The following is a 16,194-nucleotide window of genomic DNA, read 5'->3' as shown; positions in this document are numbered from 1 at the left end:
CCTAGAGAGTTCAGAAGGAAGGCTGGCCTCCCAATAGTGTGATTTTAGACTTCTGACCTCCAGAATTCTAAGAGTAAGTGTGTGCTACTTTAAGTCACTAAGTTTGCATCCATTTGTGATAACAGCATTAGGAAACTAACAAACCATCCAAGTCTTGTGGTGAACAAACCCTGCTTTTTTCACCCTACTGGCTGTGCTGAGGTGGTTTTCGCTCAGCATTTCCTCCCAACAAGCTTTAAAACAAGGGGGTTTGCATGGGTTAAGACAAAGGTCATTCCTAGGCATTCATGGTCCTTCCAATGACGACTTTTCACACTTAAAAAAAGGAAAACATCTATATTTTCATATGTGTGTTTAACAGTATCTCTCTCTGTGTGTGTGTATATATATGTGTGTGTGTGTGTTTAATGTTTTAAATGCCAGAAATTAGCCAGCCACTATTTCATCCTTGTGTGTGTGTCCGCCCATGAGTTTTGAATGCCAAAGTCAGCCAGCCAGCTTCGCACTCAAATTTACTAAAGTCATTTTGGAAAAAGAATCTTACCAAATACTGGCACCTCTAATTGCCTGAAGATAATTCAGAGTGAGAAATACACAGGAGGGCGCGAGCAAAACGTTATTAAATTCACAGATAAAGAAAGCCAAGACACACAGGTCAGGAGGTTGACAATTAAATCTTCAAACTGAGGAATACCAACATCTGTCAGAAATAAATGCTCTATTTAACTACCGCATGGAGTTTTCATTCAGTGGAGGAGCTGTAAATGACAAGCATTCTTGCGTGCTATCAAAGCATTAAAGTTCTATTTTTAAAAATCCTTCAAATACTCAGGAACGATTTTAGAATCAGGATTCTATGTGATTATTTTTAAATGAACACAAGGACAGAAGAATGAATCAAAGGGGAAAAAATGTAAAACAGCAGGTCTAGAGGGCAGAGCAGGGAAGGGGGAGAGACATGAGCAAGAGCTGAGAGTTAATGTCATCAAAAGGCTTCCCACAGAAGAACAAGCCTGCCTGTCCCCATCACGTGTGCACAGGAGTGTGCACTGTCACTCATGGGAAGGATGCGATGCCCATAGAAGACCTTCTACTGCAGGTGGTCAATGCCAACTGCTAGTTCCTGGAATCCTCATTCTTTCAGTCCTTCGGTGTGTCAACTGACTTGCTGAGCTACAGCTTCTAGTTTCCCAGTGGGGAAACCCCTGCCCCACTCACCGAGCTGTGGCCCATGCTGGCGGCTGCGGTCAGTGCCTGCTGCAGGGCGTGGTTCTTCCTCAGGGCGCCTGGCTGGGGAGGACCTGGCGACCACTCACAGGTCAGCAGGTACTGGAGAATGTCACCATGGCCCCGTAGGGCACTGTGGACAAGCGCACACTGGCCCTTCTTATCCAAGTGGTCCACCTGGGGGCAGGAGTGGGGGAAGGTTATGGCTGAGCACTACTTTCCCTCTGAGCATGCGGATACACCATAAGCTGTTATAAGTGTAAAGCACAGCTGGGATCTGTAAATGGAGGTGCAGTGATGTACAGCAGTAACGTACCCACCGCAAAGGCTTAGCCACACATTGCCCTTCTCCATGAACTGAAGTTTATGTATGTCCCAAATGTTGGATTTGAGAGAAAAAAAATAAAGCTCCCATAGCTGTTATAAGCCTAACTGTGTGCAAACCCCACTCCCTGTAAGCATACATGGGGTTCACATTCTGACTTGTCTTTCTGGAGAACATAGAACCTTAGTCTGGATTACTTCCAGACGGTAATGAATGTACCATTCCAGGCCTCAGGTTCCCTTTGCAAGACGCGGTCACAAAACTCTATCCTTAATCCCATGTCCCTGCAGCAAACTACACAAAGCTCCTAACTCTGTTGTGAGTATGTATGGAGGCACACACTAAACACTTGGACAAAGCCCTGTACTTCCCGACTTTGGTAGCTTGGGTGGGGCATTCTAAGTCTGCTGTGACAAGCTATAATTTGGGGGAGTAAAGCCGCTCTCTGGTCACTGAGCCAGGGGATCCAAAGAAAGAGAGGGATGTGGAAAATCAGCTGAGTGTGGAAGGGCAGGAAAAGAATCCAAGTGGCATCTGATTGGGAAGGAGGCCTTATGCAGGTTGGCGGCCTGGGCATGCTGGCAAGTAAAGGGGGGGTGGCCACAAAGTCAGGGCAGGCTAGCTAGGCAGAAAAAGTGAGTGAGTGCCATACACCTCCTCAAGGCCCAAAAGCAGTGGCAGCCCTTCATGCCCTGTCTAAACCCCAGAGTACTGGGCCTGGGAATGGAGCCCAGGGCCTAGCCTTGCATGCCTGCCAAATCTGGGGATGCCCTGTACCCTCATTCAGAGGCTTTGCCAGAGCCCCCCAAAATAGCACTCAGCTTCCTACTCCAGAGCTTTCGGCTGTGACAGGGGGAGGCCTGCTGGCCTCAGAATAAAGTGTAAAGCACAGCTGGGATCCGTAAATGGAGGTGCAGTGATGTGCAGCAGTAACATACCCACCGCAAAGGCTTAGCCACACATTTCCCTTCTCCATGAACTGAAGTTTATGTATGTCCCAAATGTTGGATTGGAGAGAAAAAAATAAAGCTCCCATAGCTGTTATAAGCCTAATTTTTTTGAACTTTAAATATCCTAATTAAAAGATAAAAGATAATTAGCAGTTTATCTCTATTGTTATTCAGAAGACACATTTCCCAAAAAATTGCTTCCAGTAAATCTAACATTTACTGTGAGCCCGGTATCATTCTCATTCACCCTATTAAAGCTGACAGCTCCTGGCCAGACGTGGTGGCTCACATCTATAATCTCAGCAGTTTGGGAGGCCAAGGCAGGCAGATCATGTGAGGTCAGGAGTTTGAGACCAGCCTGGCCAACATGGTGAACCCCGTCTGTACTAAAAATACAAAAATTAACCAGGCATGGTGGTATGTGCCTGTAGTCCCAGCTACTTGGAGGATGAAGCAGGAGAATCACTTAAACCTGGGAGGGGGAGGTTGCAGTGAGCTGAGCTCATGCCACTGCACTCCAGACTGAGCGACAGTGAGACTCTGTCAAAACAAAAAAGAAAGCTGACGACTCTAGAGTAACTTGTATAGTAATACATACTTATTTCATATATGACTGAATGCTTACTCGACAGCCCTGTAGTAGGGACTGCTGTTATGCCCATTTTACAGATAAGAAGCCTGAGTCATATATAGGCTCAATAATTTGCCCAATACCCTAGAGCTGGCAAGTGAACAGATGAAGATTCCAGGCAATCTAGTTCCTGCAGCTCAGGCACATGGCTTCTTCATGAGTTCATGGAATTCATCTTACTGTTTTAAAAGGACATAAAATGGGATAAGAAGAAGAAAGGGGAAAAAAGCAAACATTTAAAATATTTTAAACCAATCTCGGTGCTTTCTAGGTCAATACTTGCAGGTTTTTTAAAGGCTGGCCCTCCTTATGTGGCTAGGATCCAGAGTCTCCCTGGAATTCTGCCTTCCCCTGGACAACATGAAGCAGAGTTGCTATGTATGAGCAAACACACCTCTCTGAGGCTGCCCCAGTCAGGCACATTACAAACTGACCAATCCCGGGAGCCCGACCCTTTCTGTGTATGCTATAGTTTCAGAGACAAGAGAGTCTGGTCCAGCAGATAACAATTCTAGCAATGAGATGAAGCCATTTCCCTGCCTGAGCCCCAAAAGAGTAGGCTGCCGCTTACCCTCGCTCCCTTCTTGGTCAGCAGACACACCAGCTTCATGTGGCCGGCAGCTGCTGCGTAACAGAGGGCAGTCATGCCGTTCTCTGATGTTCCGTCCAGGCAGGCACCAAATTCCAGGAGCAGAGTGACAACTTCCTCGTGGCCAAGGTGAGACTGGACGCACAGGATTGGGGCATTATTTAACACTTCTGTCCTGTAGTTCACGTTGGCCCCTCCCAAAATCAGGAGACGGCTCACCTGTTGGACAAGGCCCCCCAACAAGACTGTCACATGTATGTCATCTAAACATTTACGGAAATGGGCAGTATTCTCAATTTTCAGTATCATTTTAATCCAGTGGTTCTCAAACTTGAATGTGCACCAGTATCATCTGGGAATACATTAACAATGCACATTCTCATTGGTGGGAATGTAAAATAGTGTAGCTTACTGGGAAACAGTAAGATGGTTCCTCAAAGATTAAAAATAGAACTACTGCCCCAGGCACGTGGCTGTAACCCCAGCTACTCAGGAAGCTGAGGTGGGAGGACTGCTTGGGGCCAGGAGTTTGAGGCTGTAGTGCACTATGATCATGCCTGTGAACAGCCTGCTGCCCTCTAGCCTGGGCAACACAGCAAGGCCCTGATCTGAAAATTAAAAAAAATAAATTAATTAAAAAATTCAGTAGAGGACAGGTGCGGTGGCTCACGCCTGTAATTCCAGCACTTTGGGAGGCCAAGGTGGGCAGATCACGAGGTCAAGAGATCGAGACCATCTGGCCAACATGGTGAAACCCCATCTCTACTAAAAATACAAAAATTAGCTACACATAGTGGTGCACGCCTGCAATCTCAGCTACTTGGGAGGCTGAGGCAGGAGAATCGCTTGAACCTGGGAGGTGGAGGTTGCAGTGAGCTGAGATTGCACCACTCCACTCCAGCCTGGCGACAGAGTGAGGCTCAGTCTCAAAAACAAAAACAACAGCAAAAAATAACAATAGAATGGCCATGTGATCAGCCATCCCACTTCTGAGTATATATCCAAAAGAACTGAAAGCAGGATTTCAAAGACATATTTGCACACTCATGTTAATTGCAGCATTATTCACAACAGCCAAGAGGTAGTTGCAGCCTCAATGTTCATCAGTGGATGAAGAAAATGTGGTACATATACATACAATGGATTACCACTCAGTCTTACAAAGGGAGAAAATCCTGCCATATGTGACAATATGGGTAAACCTTGGGGAAATGAAATAAGTGAAACAAGCCAGACGCAAAAGAACAAATACTGTGTGATACCACTTATGAGATATATACAGTAGTCAAATTCATAAACAGTAGAATGAAGGTTTCTGGGCCTGGGCACAGGGAGAAATGACAGTTGTTGCTTAAGGGATATAGAGTTTTAATTTTGCAATATGACAAGTACTGAAGATCTATCACACAACAATGTGAGTATTGTTAACACTACTGAATTGCACACTTAAAAATGGTTAAGATGGTAAATTTCCATTTATGTGTTTCTTAACCACAATTAAAAATAAAAACTAAACAAATGGCCAGGCACGGTGGCTCACGCCTGTAATCCCAGCACTTTGAGAGGCTGAGGCGGGTGGATCACCTGCAGTTAGGAGGTCGAGACCAGCCTGGACAACATGGTGAAACCCCATCTTTACCAAAAATACAAAATTTAGCTGGCGTGGTGGCGCACGCCAATATCTGGGATAGGTGGCGTATCCCAGATATTCAGGAGGCTGACACAGGAGAATCGCTTGAACGCAGGAGGCGGAGGCTGCCGTGAGGTGAGATCACATCACTGCACTCCAGCCTGGGGGACAGAGCAAGACTCCGTCTCAAAAACAAAACAAAACAAAAACAAAAACAAAAAAACTAAACAACTGCAATTTCTTAGGCCCCACCCTGATTTCTGATTCATTATATCTGGGTGGTACATTTTTAATGAGTTCCCCTTTGATACTGACACTCTTGGTTTGGAGAACCACAATTTGAAAAATCACTGTTTAACCTCAACAAAACCAGGAAATTCATTTTCCTGGCAATGAAGTAATAATTGTGGCTGGGTACAGGGGCTCACAACTGTAATGCCAGTATTTTAGGAGGCTGAGGAGGGAGGACTGCTTGAGCTCAGGAGTTTGAAACCAATCTGGGCAACATGGCAAGACCCCATCTTTATAAAAAATTTTTTTAAAAAGAAAAAAACAGTCATGGTGTTAATAGTGACATAAGGCCAAAAGTAAATACAAATACTTTATGGGGATGTGTTCCTAAAAGAAACAGAAAATATGGCAATGTCCACATGTGCCAGGATTGTCAGCAGCATAACACTGCTAGAAAATAATGTGCTGCTTCCACTAATTACTATATTCCCCAGTTAGTAATCTCCTTGGATCTAGGTATTGGGAAAAGCTTTACATCTCCAGGTTTTAAAATAAAATCACTGAACATATGCAAATTTCAGGTATATTAATATTTTTTCTTTCAGATCTCCAGATCATTAGATAAAAATGATGCTCCTTTAACAGCTGTTAAAATGTCCAGTGTGTTTCTTTCAAAGGCTCACTTCAATGGTCCTGACCCACATCAATCACTGCCCCTGCCAAAGCCTGGCAGGTCCTCCACCTGCCCACTAAATATGAAAACCACAGAGACTGTCATTTATTGACTAGAGACACATGGGGATCATTAAAAGATACAGAGAGACGACAAGACATAAAAAATTCAGGATATTTCAGTGATACGTGTCCACAAGAGTAGCTGACAAACAGAATATTTACAAACAGATGGGTCTGGAAAATTATACTACCAGGTGGTAAAACCATAACTCACAATGGCATAGCGACAGGTTAGAACCCCAGGTGTCAAATTTGAAGATGTCTTGGCTACTGAAGCTTACCCCTATGTGATTCAGGTCTCCAGCTTCCTCTCTGATCTTCTCTGCAGAATCCTTCCCTCACTGCAGCCACCTTGGACTCAGCATGTGCTATGACGATGCCAGGCAAGGCCAGCCTCATGGCCTCTACCCCTTTTAGTTCCCTAACTGGAATGCCCATTCCATACATATAGATTGCCACAGGATCACTTCCTGCAGGGTTCTGCTCCAGTGCCAGGACACAGGGGAGAGAGTACCCTGCCTCCATGTACACACTTGTGCATGCACCCGGGCCCTTTCTATCCCTCAGCATGCTCTGTTTTCCTGCTTAGTCCACTGCACCAGACTCTGGTTCTACAATACAGAAGTTCACAGGGAAGAAAAGCAAACAGAGCCCCTCCATGGATGGGGATGGCCTACACATCAGATTCTTCACACTGCTGGGACTGCCACCTACATTTAAGGAAGAACAGGTCGTTTGCAAGTGACAAGGAGGCCCTGAGGAGCCAGCTGACCACCTGATGACCACCCCGCTGTTTACCCCATCAGAGAGACCACTGTCTAGCCAGATCCAGGTGAGCACCAACCCAGCCTCTAGGGTCTCGTTGTCAACTTGTACTCGTGGAGGAACAGATGAGAGATCAGAAAGGGTGTCATGTCCTAACACTGCTGTTTCATGGGCAACTTCAGGCAAATGACCTAATTAATCCCCACCGAGCCTTCTTTACAGATCTATATAGGCTTGCTTTTAAAAATGCCACCAGACTCTGATCTAATTCAAAAGCATTTTAAGATTGCATTACACTACAACATTAATAAAAGTGTGGCCAGGCGTGGTGGCTCATGCCTATAATCCCAGCACTTTGGGAGACCGAGGTGTGTGGATCACCTGAGGTCAGGAGTTTGAGACCAGCCTGGCCAACATGGTGAAACCAAGTCTCTAAAATACAAAAATTAGCTGGTTGTGGTGGCATGTGCCTGTAATCTCAGCTACTCGGGAGGCTGAGGCAGGAGAATCACTTGAACCCAGGAGGCGAAGGTTGCAGTGAGCCAAGATCACGCCAGCCTTGGCAACAAGGGCAAAACTCCATCTCAAAAAAAAAAAAAAAAATTAAAATTAAATAATAAAAGTGTTTTTAAAATCCCTTTGAATAACTTAGTGTGGACAGAATCAGATTATGCTGAAGAAATACGTGAGGATTTTATTAAGGCCGATGAAACCAGTCCTCAGCAAGAGGAACACAGAAGATACACATGTCTGGACAATACGTGCAATGCCGCAAGGGGCACACCAGACTCTGATAGCCACAGGACGGGCAGGATCATTCGTACATTCCCTGGATGATTCTGCCAGACAGTTACATTCTCTCCTCCCCCATCAACCCCATACCTTCTTGAGATCCATGAGCCTAAAAGATAAAGGATTAAGTGGTGTGAGTTCTCAACCAGCCCCTAAACTAACCTACCGTGTGATTTTCAGAAAATTCCTCGACCTCTCTGTGCTTTAGGTGCCACCTAAGAAAACAGCAGCATGCCATCCTATTCTAACAGGTACTCTTTTGCTAATAATAGTGGAAGGTACACTTGGAGTGCCATGATGAATCCCTTACAAGAGTTTACCTGGAAGGCATGTGCTCAGGGCAGGTTTCCTAAAGATGTCCTCAATTCACACGTCATCTGCTTCTGGGAAAAACATGTTCCTTTGTTGGTGTAAGGCTGTAGTTGTTTTTACCACTTAACCCTCCATCATCTTCCCCCAAACTATGGTTCTTAACCTTGATGCATGCTGAAACCACCTGGGAGCTTGAAAGTTTCCAATACCCTGGCCCCACTCTTGGAGATTCTGACTTAACTGGGGCTGGGGCTGTGGTACCCAGAGCTCCCAGGTGATTTTAGCTGGCAGCCAGGGCTGTAAACACATCAAGTGATATAGGCACCTGCAGAGCAAGGGCTTGCTGAGTATCAGGAACCCTTCCAGCTGTGTGATTTTGGAACGTTATCAACTGCCCTCAGTTTTCTCATCTAAAAAAACGAGGATAAAAGTTTCACTTCACTTGGTGGTTATAAAGATTAAAAATCAATGTGTAAAAAAAGTATGTACGTACATGTGCATCAGGCATTTAGCACAGCACTCAGCATCCTGTACATGCTAAATAAACATTAATCGATGTTATAATCAACCTTTCATGGAGTCTTCAGAAACGACAAGAACTCATGTCCCTGACCTCTGGAAGGCACAGGAGGGAGCTCTGCCCTCCTGTCCACATCACCCTGCATGCCCACCCTGGGTTGTTCACCAGCACAGAGCAGCAGGGACACCTCATGCCAAGTTGAGGGCAGAGGTAAGTCACCTGCAACCATCACATCCTCAAGGTAGGCAGCTCTTGTTAACAAGCACCAACCGACACATCCAGAAGTTCCCAGGTACCCACAGCAGAACCAGTTTCCAGAGATGAGGCAAAGCACTAACAAGAATTCATGTAAACATAATAAATGCCAAGTATGTTCCCAGTAACTTTAACATCTCAGTAAGGTTTCTCATCACTCGAGACACAGTCTCTTTTGTGTCTCCACTTTATAGGTGAGAAAGCCAGGGCTCAGAGGGAGTAAGGCAGAGCTGAGTGCTAAGCACAAAGCTAATGATGGTCACAGAGCAGTCAGGCAGCAGAGGCAGCAGTCCTGGCTGAGATTGCACTGCGCTGAAGGAGCCCGTTTAAATAACTAATCCTATAGATTTTCCCCCAACAATATGGACATTTTCCGATCATGATCACAGAAACTCTCCTTGGACAACACTCGGAAGTGGTGGTATCTCTCAACTTCTGGATTTAATGAAAACAGGAAGGGAGGTGGGGGTATGCAAAGCAATACCATCATGAGGATGAGAAGAGGTTTGGCCAGGGTTGTCATGGGGCTGCATCAACATTCCCACTAAGTACACTGGAAGCTCACACAAGCACAGTTGTTTTTAAATGTGTCCTTCCCGACTATGATGCAGGATATGACTGGATCTCCCAGCCAAAGGAAGTTGGGCCAAAGGCCACGCCTAGCTCATGTTCTCCTCTCCTTTCTGTTGTCAGCTGAGAAAAGAATTGCAACCTAAGTCCTCCTGAGGCCACAGCCTATGAGATGGTGCAACAAAACCACTGGCTGGATGGGACCCCAGTGGGCCAGCGGGGCCCAGGCTGGCTCATCCTGGCCTGGCCACAGGAGATGATATGGTTAGAGACTGCTGGCATGCCACTGCAACTAAAATCCATCTACCAAGTAATCATCCCAGAGCAAGTCACTTTAATCTACCAACGTGGCAAACTGCAATTATTGTTCAAAATGACATTCATTCTTGTACGACAACATTTAAGACACTCTAAAAAAAGTTCCTTAATTGCATGCATAATTTAAAATTACTGTAATTTGTTCAGGATCCTGTGAAAACCTTCCCCCCCGCCCCGAAAGATACAAGAAACGGAAGGATAATGAAAAGACTTAAGATTCTATAACCACATTATAGAAATAATTTGGGGGATGGTGTAGATGTGACACTGGAGTTTTACAAAACGAAGTAAAAATGATTAACTCTTAAAATCACACATACATTAAAGAGGAAAGTTTATAATCCCAGGAGGGCCATGCTCATTACACTATTATGCTGTACCTTTAAATTTACTGTCTTAAAAACTTGTACTCAACAGATGTTTCCCATTTACTTATCACTGTATTAAAATAAATTCTATGCCCAGAAATTCATTAAAGTATGAAAACAGATATTGCCATTTTTATTCTTGTCTTTCTTCCTTATGATTATAGAATTTCATTAGTTATGGAGAAACAAAAAGATACACTCTTAGCTGAAATGAAAGATAAAACAATGTGAGTGATTCAGGAGGAAGACCTGGCTCACTAAACTGCCCCAGAGCTTCCACAGGCAGCCGGGCACATCAGGGCCTGCAGCTGAAAGGCCTGGACACTGTCTTTGTGGCCTTAATAGGCCACTTGGCCTCTGTGTGCTTCAGATTCCCAGGCTACATGAAATCAGGAAGAAAAATCTACCTTAAAAAGCTGAGTGGAACATCATGACATGACAGCCGCTAACCAAGAAGTGAAGAAGCTCTTGGCTCCACAGAAGGCCATGCTGACATCCTTTCCATAGGCAGAAATGTGTGTACATGAAACCTTGATGATTGTTTTTCTGTGTACTTATCTCTATGCATCGCGCATCAAGGCTTAATTTCCCATGAACTCTAAAGAGATGGTCCAGATTAGTAACCTAGGACACTTAAAAAACCCATTTTCCCTAGAAATCTCTCTGATCTTTGATCTCTTTTGTAAATTGCTTCCTTATCATATCTGCTGCGTAACAGTCACCACATGTGCCCAGAGCAGCCCTGACCACCCACATCTTTCTGCCAAAGAAAAGCTAAACTTCTGGGAGAATGAGTAATAGAGTGCCCAAGCCTGCATGATCAGGGAAGCACATCATTAGAAGCTCCTCTGCATCCTCTCACCACCACCCAGGGCAGAGGGAAGCAGGGCTGTTGGAGCAACAGCCAGCAGCCGGCCAGGCCTGGGTCTCCGGGTCTCTGTGCAGAAGGTTGCTCACCTTCACGTTGGGAGTATAAAGATTCCTGAGAGAGGCCAGGGCGGCGGACAGCCCCTCGGTGCTATAGCCAATCCACAGGGCTTGGAGATGGCTTGAAGAAATTCCCGTCTTCTTACTGAGGCCCTGGAAACAATCAGAGACAGACCTGCCTGAGCATCTCGTTCCCACCTGCAGGGTCACTCTGACAGTAGATCTGCCGCAGAGGGTGCAGATACCCGCAGAAGGCACAGGGTCTCACACAAAGAATTCCCGGACACGCGAGCTTTCACTACCTGAAACCAAGGGTCAAGGAACCAGCCTGTCTTCACTAGGTTAACTGTGTGCCTGGGGAGAAAGATGGCAGATGAGAGTTTCTCTTTTTTTGAGTCAGAGTCTTGCTGTGTCGCCCAGGCTGGAAGTGCAGTGGTGCAATCTCAGCTCACTTCAACCTCCACCTCTCAGGCTCAAGTGATTCTCATGCCTCAGCCTCTCAAGTACCTGGGATTACTGATACATGTCACCACTCCCAGCTAATTTTTTTATTTTTAGTAGAGACAAGGTTTTGCCATGTTGGAAGCAAATTAGAGGAAGAATGAATGACAGAATTAGAATATCACCATCTGAGCCCCGCAAGGTGATGCGTGCCTGTAGTTCCAGTTACTTGGGAGGCTGAGGTGAGAGGATTGCTTGAGCCCAGTGAGCTATGATCGCACCATTGCTCTCCAGCCTGGGCAAACAGAGCGAGACTTCATTTCAAAAAAATAAAAATAAAAATATAAAAAATCACCAGGTGTAACCGCGAATGAATAAGTCCAGGCAGTGACCAGAAATGACTGATGGCACCACAAAATGAGAAGCAAACACAAATGCTGTGCCTCCTGATATAAGAAACTTACAACTGGAACCTTGACATCCTAAAAAATGTGATTAAGCCTGTGAAAACCCAGGGGAAAGAGGAACATGTTAAACTGCGTCATGAAAAACAAGCACACAGTTAGAAAGTCCAGGTGGTATAAAATCACACAGGTCAAGGAACTCAGGTTCTCGGACAAATCAATAACAAGGAAACAAAAAGTAATGAACAAAGTGGAGCCTTTAGATAAAAAGAAACTTATCAGAGATTTAAAGGTGGGAAGAAGTAAAACTTAACTCCAGCACTCAGATATACACTTGAGCAATCAACTATAGCAAGATGCAAGGAAATGCCCAGGCTGAGTCAGAACAGTGGTTACTTTTGGAGAGGGGAGGCAGGAGGAGGTTGCATTTGGGCTGAGGTGCGTGGAGTGTTTCTTGGATGGCTGACAGAGCTCTCTAAAATCTCCAAAGCAAAACCTCAAAATGACAACAAAGAAACCCTTCCCCAAGCTGGTGTGCATCTCACCTTGAAAATGTGTGCCTTCAGGATGTGGTGGCCGAGCTCCATGGTCTGCTGGCGGTTCAACTTGCCCTCCTGACGCGAGAACATGAATGCCAGGAGCGCGTGCCCATTCCTAGGGGAAGGAATACAAAGGCTCATAGCAGAAGAGCCCATTCCACCACACTGCAGACCCACTCTCAATTTACCACCCATTGCCTTAGTCATTGATTTATGTCTGTCACAAAGATGTAAACTCTGGGAGGCTAAGGGTCTCGTCTGAGTCATAATGCCTAGCAAAGTGCCCAGCACTTGGTGAATATTCAAATGTGTTTCTGGGATGCATGCATGAATAGACACAGAGCACAGAACCATCCCTGGGCCTGGCCTTCAGGTCCCCTCAGGATCACCACCACCGGGGGCAGACAAAAGACAAGGCCTCACAGTGGGAAGGAGAGAAAAGCCAGGCCATGCTAGGTGACAGCTCATGATCAGGAAAGCAGAGAATTCTAGGCTTGGATGGCACACAAGTCCTTGTGGTGAGAAGAAGGCTAAGGCCTCTAAGTGGGTTTGCAGTGGCTGGCACATGGTTGACATCCAACCAATAGCGCCCATTTCCCTTTTGTGAAGGTGCCATCCTGCCCATTTCCCTTTTGTGAAAGGGCCATCCTGCCCATTTGCCCTCTATGTCCATAGGATTCACTGTCTTCCTGTGGACCCCATGCCTTTGTCTGAGCCAATTAATTTCTAAATGACACACAGAGTTGCTTATTCCAATAGCAGTGACTTATATGCAATGTAAATTACTTTCATTTCTATCATCTTGTCAACTTTGAGCAGTTTGATTGCGGAAAAGCAGGTAGTTGTGGAGGGAAGAAAAGATAAACATTACATATATTTTAAAATATATGTAATGTTTCCAGGTATCAAGCTCTTACTCTATGCCAGATGCATCCTCCTACTAGTTGCTAATCTAGGATTAAAGGCACGCATTATTTAAAGTGCATTTGTCTATCCAGATGCATGCCTGCTTCCCAAATAGGTTATAAACCATGTTAGAGATGAGTAAATCAAGGCAGGTGGAGGCCAAGGAATCGGTTTTTATACTACAGGGGAGGGCATGACGTTTAAGCCCACACTGCCCCCTGAGTCCCGTCCAATGTCTTGTAATGGCCTGAAGTTTTCCCATTAGCACATGCCCTCTCATCCCCTGGACACCTTCTACGTCCCAGATCTTGACCCTGGGATTCCCCTCCTCCTTTGTTCCCATGGAAACCGCTGTCGGCATCTCTCTAGTGCTCCAGGCCCCCAAGGTCTCCCCACGTCCTACCCATGGACTGATCCCAGGATTCAATGTGGCCCAAATCATGTCAGTTGCGGGCTACTCTCCCAACCACAGGCTAAGTCCTCCTAAGTCTCCCAGCTGGCTGAGCTCTGTGGCCAGGCCAACTGTGTCCATCACAAAGACACACTAAGTATCACCTTATAGGGTAATGACAACACACCCCTTGGTGGCCGGGCCTAAGGTTTCCAGTGCTCCCAGCTGAGCACAGGGCATCCCACCTCTCTGAGGAGACAACTCCCCATGCCACTGTTGCCCACCTATGCTCCTGCAACCCTGCTCATCATTCCTCTCTGCCCTCTTGTTCTTGAAACCAAGCAATCCCCTTCTAAAATCACCTGCATTCATGATTCTGTTCATTTCCAAAGCTTCCAGGTATCAAGCTCTTACTCTATGCCAGATGCAGAAACTTAACTGAATTATCTTGATACATTTACCTGCACAATCCTATGACCCCCATATGCTTACATGAAGAGGCCTGAACAGGTAAAGCGACTTGTCCAAGACCACATGGTTAGATGACAGAGCAGAGATTTGAATTAAAGTTGGTCAGATAGGAGAGCCTGTGCTCTTAACCAGTAGAGCTTGAGTCCTCCTTCATTCATTCACAGCTACACCTTATCACTGGCACCACGTCTGACGGCGGGGATTTTATGGGGAACAATGCAAGGTGCTTCCTTGAGAAGCTCTAAGCGATGGGAGGGGACACGCAAACGAAACGCAAGTTAGCTAACTGGGTGCTGTGAACAGATTACACAGGAACAAAGAGGAGGCAACCTGCCCCATCACTCAGGTCCCATTCCCTCCTCCTCGCATTCCCAATTTCTCCTTCTTTATGGATCTTTCTCTACACTATCTTTCCGTGATGTTTCCGACAATGTCCCAATCTCCTGTGTTATTAAAAAACAAACAAACAAAACCACCCGTCCCCTAAGCCCTTCCACCTCCCATCCCAAGATGCTGGCTCCCTCCTTTCTCTCCTCTCAACTCAATGGTCAGAGTCTCCTAAGGATCCAGGACCCTCCTCCCTCACTGAAAATCCAATGGCTTCCTCTTAACCCTCATTTCCCTTCACCTCTTGGCAACACTTTACATCCATAAGGTCCCTCCTTGAAACCCTCCTCCACGCCCTGGAAGCCCAGTGCTATCTTTTCTCTAATGACATGAGCTTCCTCACCGAGTCACGCCAGACACCTCTCCGTCAGTGATGCTAGATCTTCAACCGTCAGTTTCTCCTCCAAACTGCCGACCCACCCTGCCCCTGGAACCTGTCTGCCTGGGACAGACGGCTATCTTGCAATCTCAACTGCTGACAACTAAAACCAGCCCTGTCCCTGCAAAACCTGCTGCATACCGCCTGCCTTTCTTACCCTTCTCCAGAGCAAAGCCACACCTAGTTTCTGACTCCTCTTCCTCTACTCTGCCCACGAGGCCAAGCCACAACAGCTACCTCATGTCAGCAAGGCCCGTCTCTATCCCCAGTCCCCCCCAAGACCCCACTCCTGACTGGTACAGTAGGCCCCACACACTCTGTGCCCTGCACACTCCTTCTGTTAGCTCTTTCCTCTCCTCTGTTCCATGAAAAAAGGTCAAGTCAACCTAGATTTGCTGTTGCAGAATGTGGCCTCCTCATTCTGATGCAAGGTCTTCAACAGCTCCTCCTGTCTTCAACAGCCTTGTTCTACCTACCTACTAACAACCTATTCACTTCTCGAGTTAACAGAGAACAGAGCTAATAGGGGGCTGTTCTAGATGAGACTGCCTGTGCAACCAAAAAAAAGCTGATGGATCTTAGAAACGGTCATCAGTGGCTTCTAGTGCCTACAGAGACATGAGGATGTCATGCGCCTCCTGAGAGAGGTACTCACCACCACCTACTAAGTGTCTTTGTTTAAAAACATAGACTCTGAACAAGCTCTAAACTTCACTACCAATTTATAGGAAATAGGGGTGAGAGGAACACATGAAAAAACAACATGAGGACACAAAATTCAGACTATAGAAAACTATACAGGACGAACTACCCAGTTGCTCTTTTTAAACAAATAAATTGTGAGGAAAAAGAAAAAAAGATGAGAAGAGAAACTATAGATTAAAAGAGACAATCGAATGTATTTTATGGACTTTTCGGATTCTGATGTGAACATACTAAAAAATAGAAATTTGAGCATGGCTAAATGTTTAAGATTAATAAGAATTTGCATTAATATTTTAGGTGCAGTAATAGCATGGTTAAGTATGAAAATATCTCTAAGATGAATATTCAGTTATTTAAAGTAAAATATCATGCTTACAATTTAACATCAACAAAAAAAGGAAACAGATGTAGCAAATATTGCAAAAT

General features: G+C 45.6%; 1 protein-coding gene across 6 annotated transcripts in view; it reads right to left on the bottom strand.

Annotated features, from left to right (window-relative positions):
* TANC1 (tetratricopeptide repeat, ankyrin repeat and coiled-coil containing 1) overlaps window positions 1-16,194 on the bottom strand; it is a 135,651-nt gene that overhangs the window by 34,519 nt on the left and 84,938 nt on the right. For all 6 annotated transcript variants that reach the window (XM_031651286.1, XM_031651281.1, XM_031651282.1 and 3 more), the window contains 4 exons: window positions 12,536-12,644; window positions 11,176-11,298; window positions 3,705-3,941; window positions 1,219-1,404 (listed from right to left, as the gene is read on the bottom strand). In XM_031651286.1, coding sequence (XP_031507146.1) covers window positions 1,219-1,404; window positions 3,705-3,941; window positions 11,176-11,298; window positions 12,536-12,644 — 655 coding nt within the window. The remainder of the gene's footprint in view (window positions 1-1,218; window positions 1,405-3,704; window positions 3,942-11,175; window positions 11,299-12,535; window positions 12,645-16,194) is intronic.

This window comes from Papio anubis, chromosome 10 (genome assembly GCF_008728515.1).
Source record: "Papio anubis isolate 15944 chromosome 10, Panubis1.0, whole genome shotgun sequence".
Taxonomy (NCBI): domain Eukaryota; kingdom Metazoa; phylum Chordata; class Mammalia; order Primates; family Cercopithecidae; genus Papio; species Papio anubis.
The sequence above is the reverse complement of the archived record's forward strand: the minus strand, read 5'-3'. Positions and strand labels throughout refer to the sequence as shown.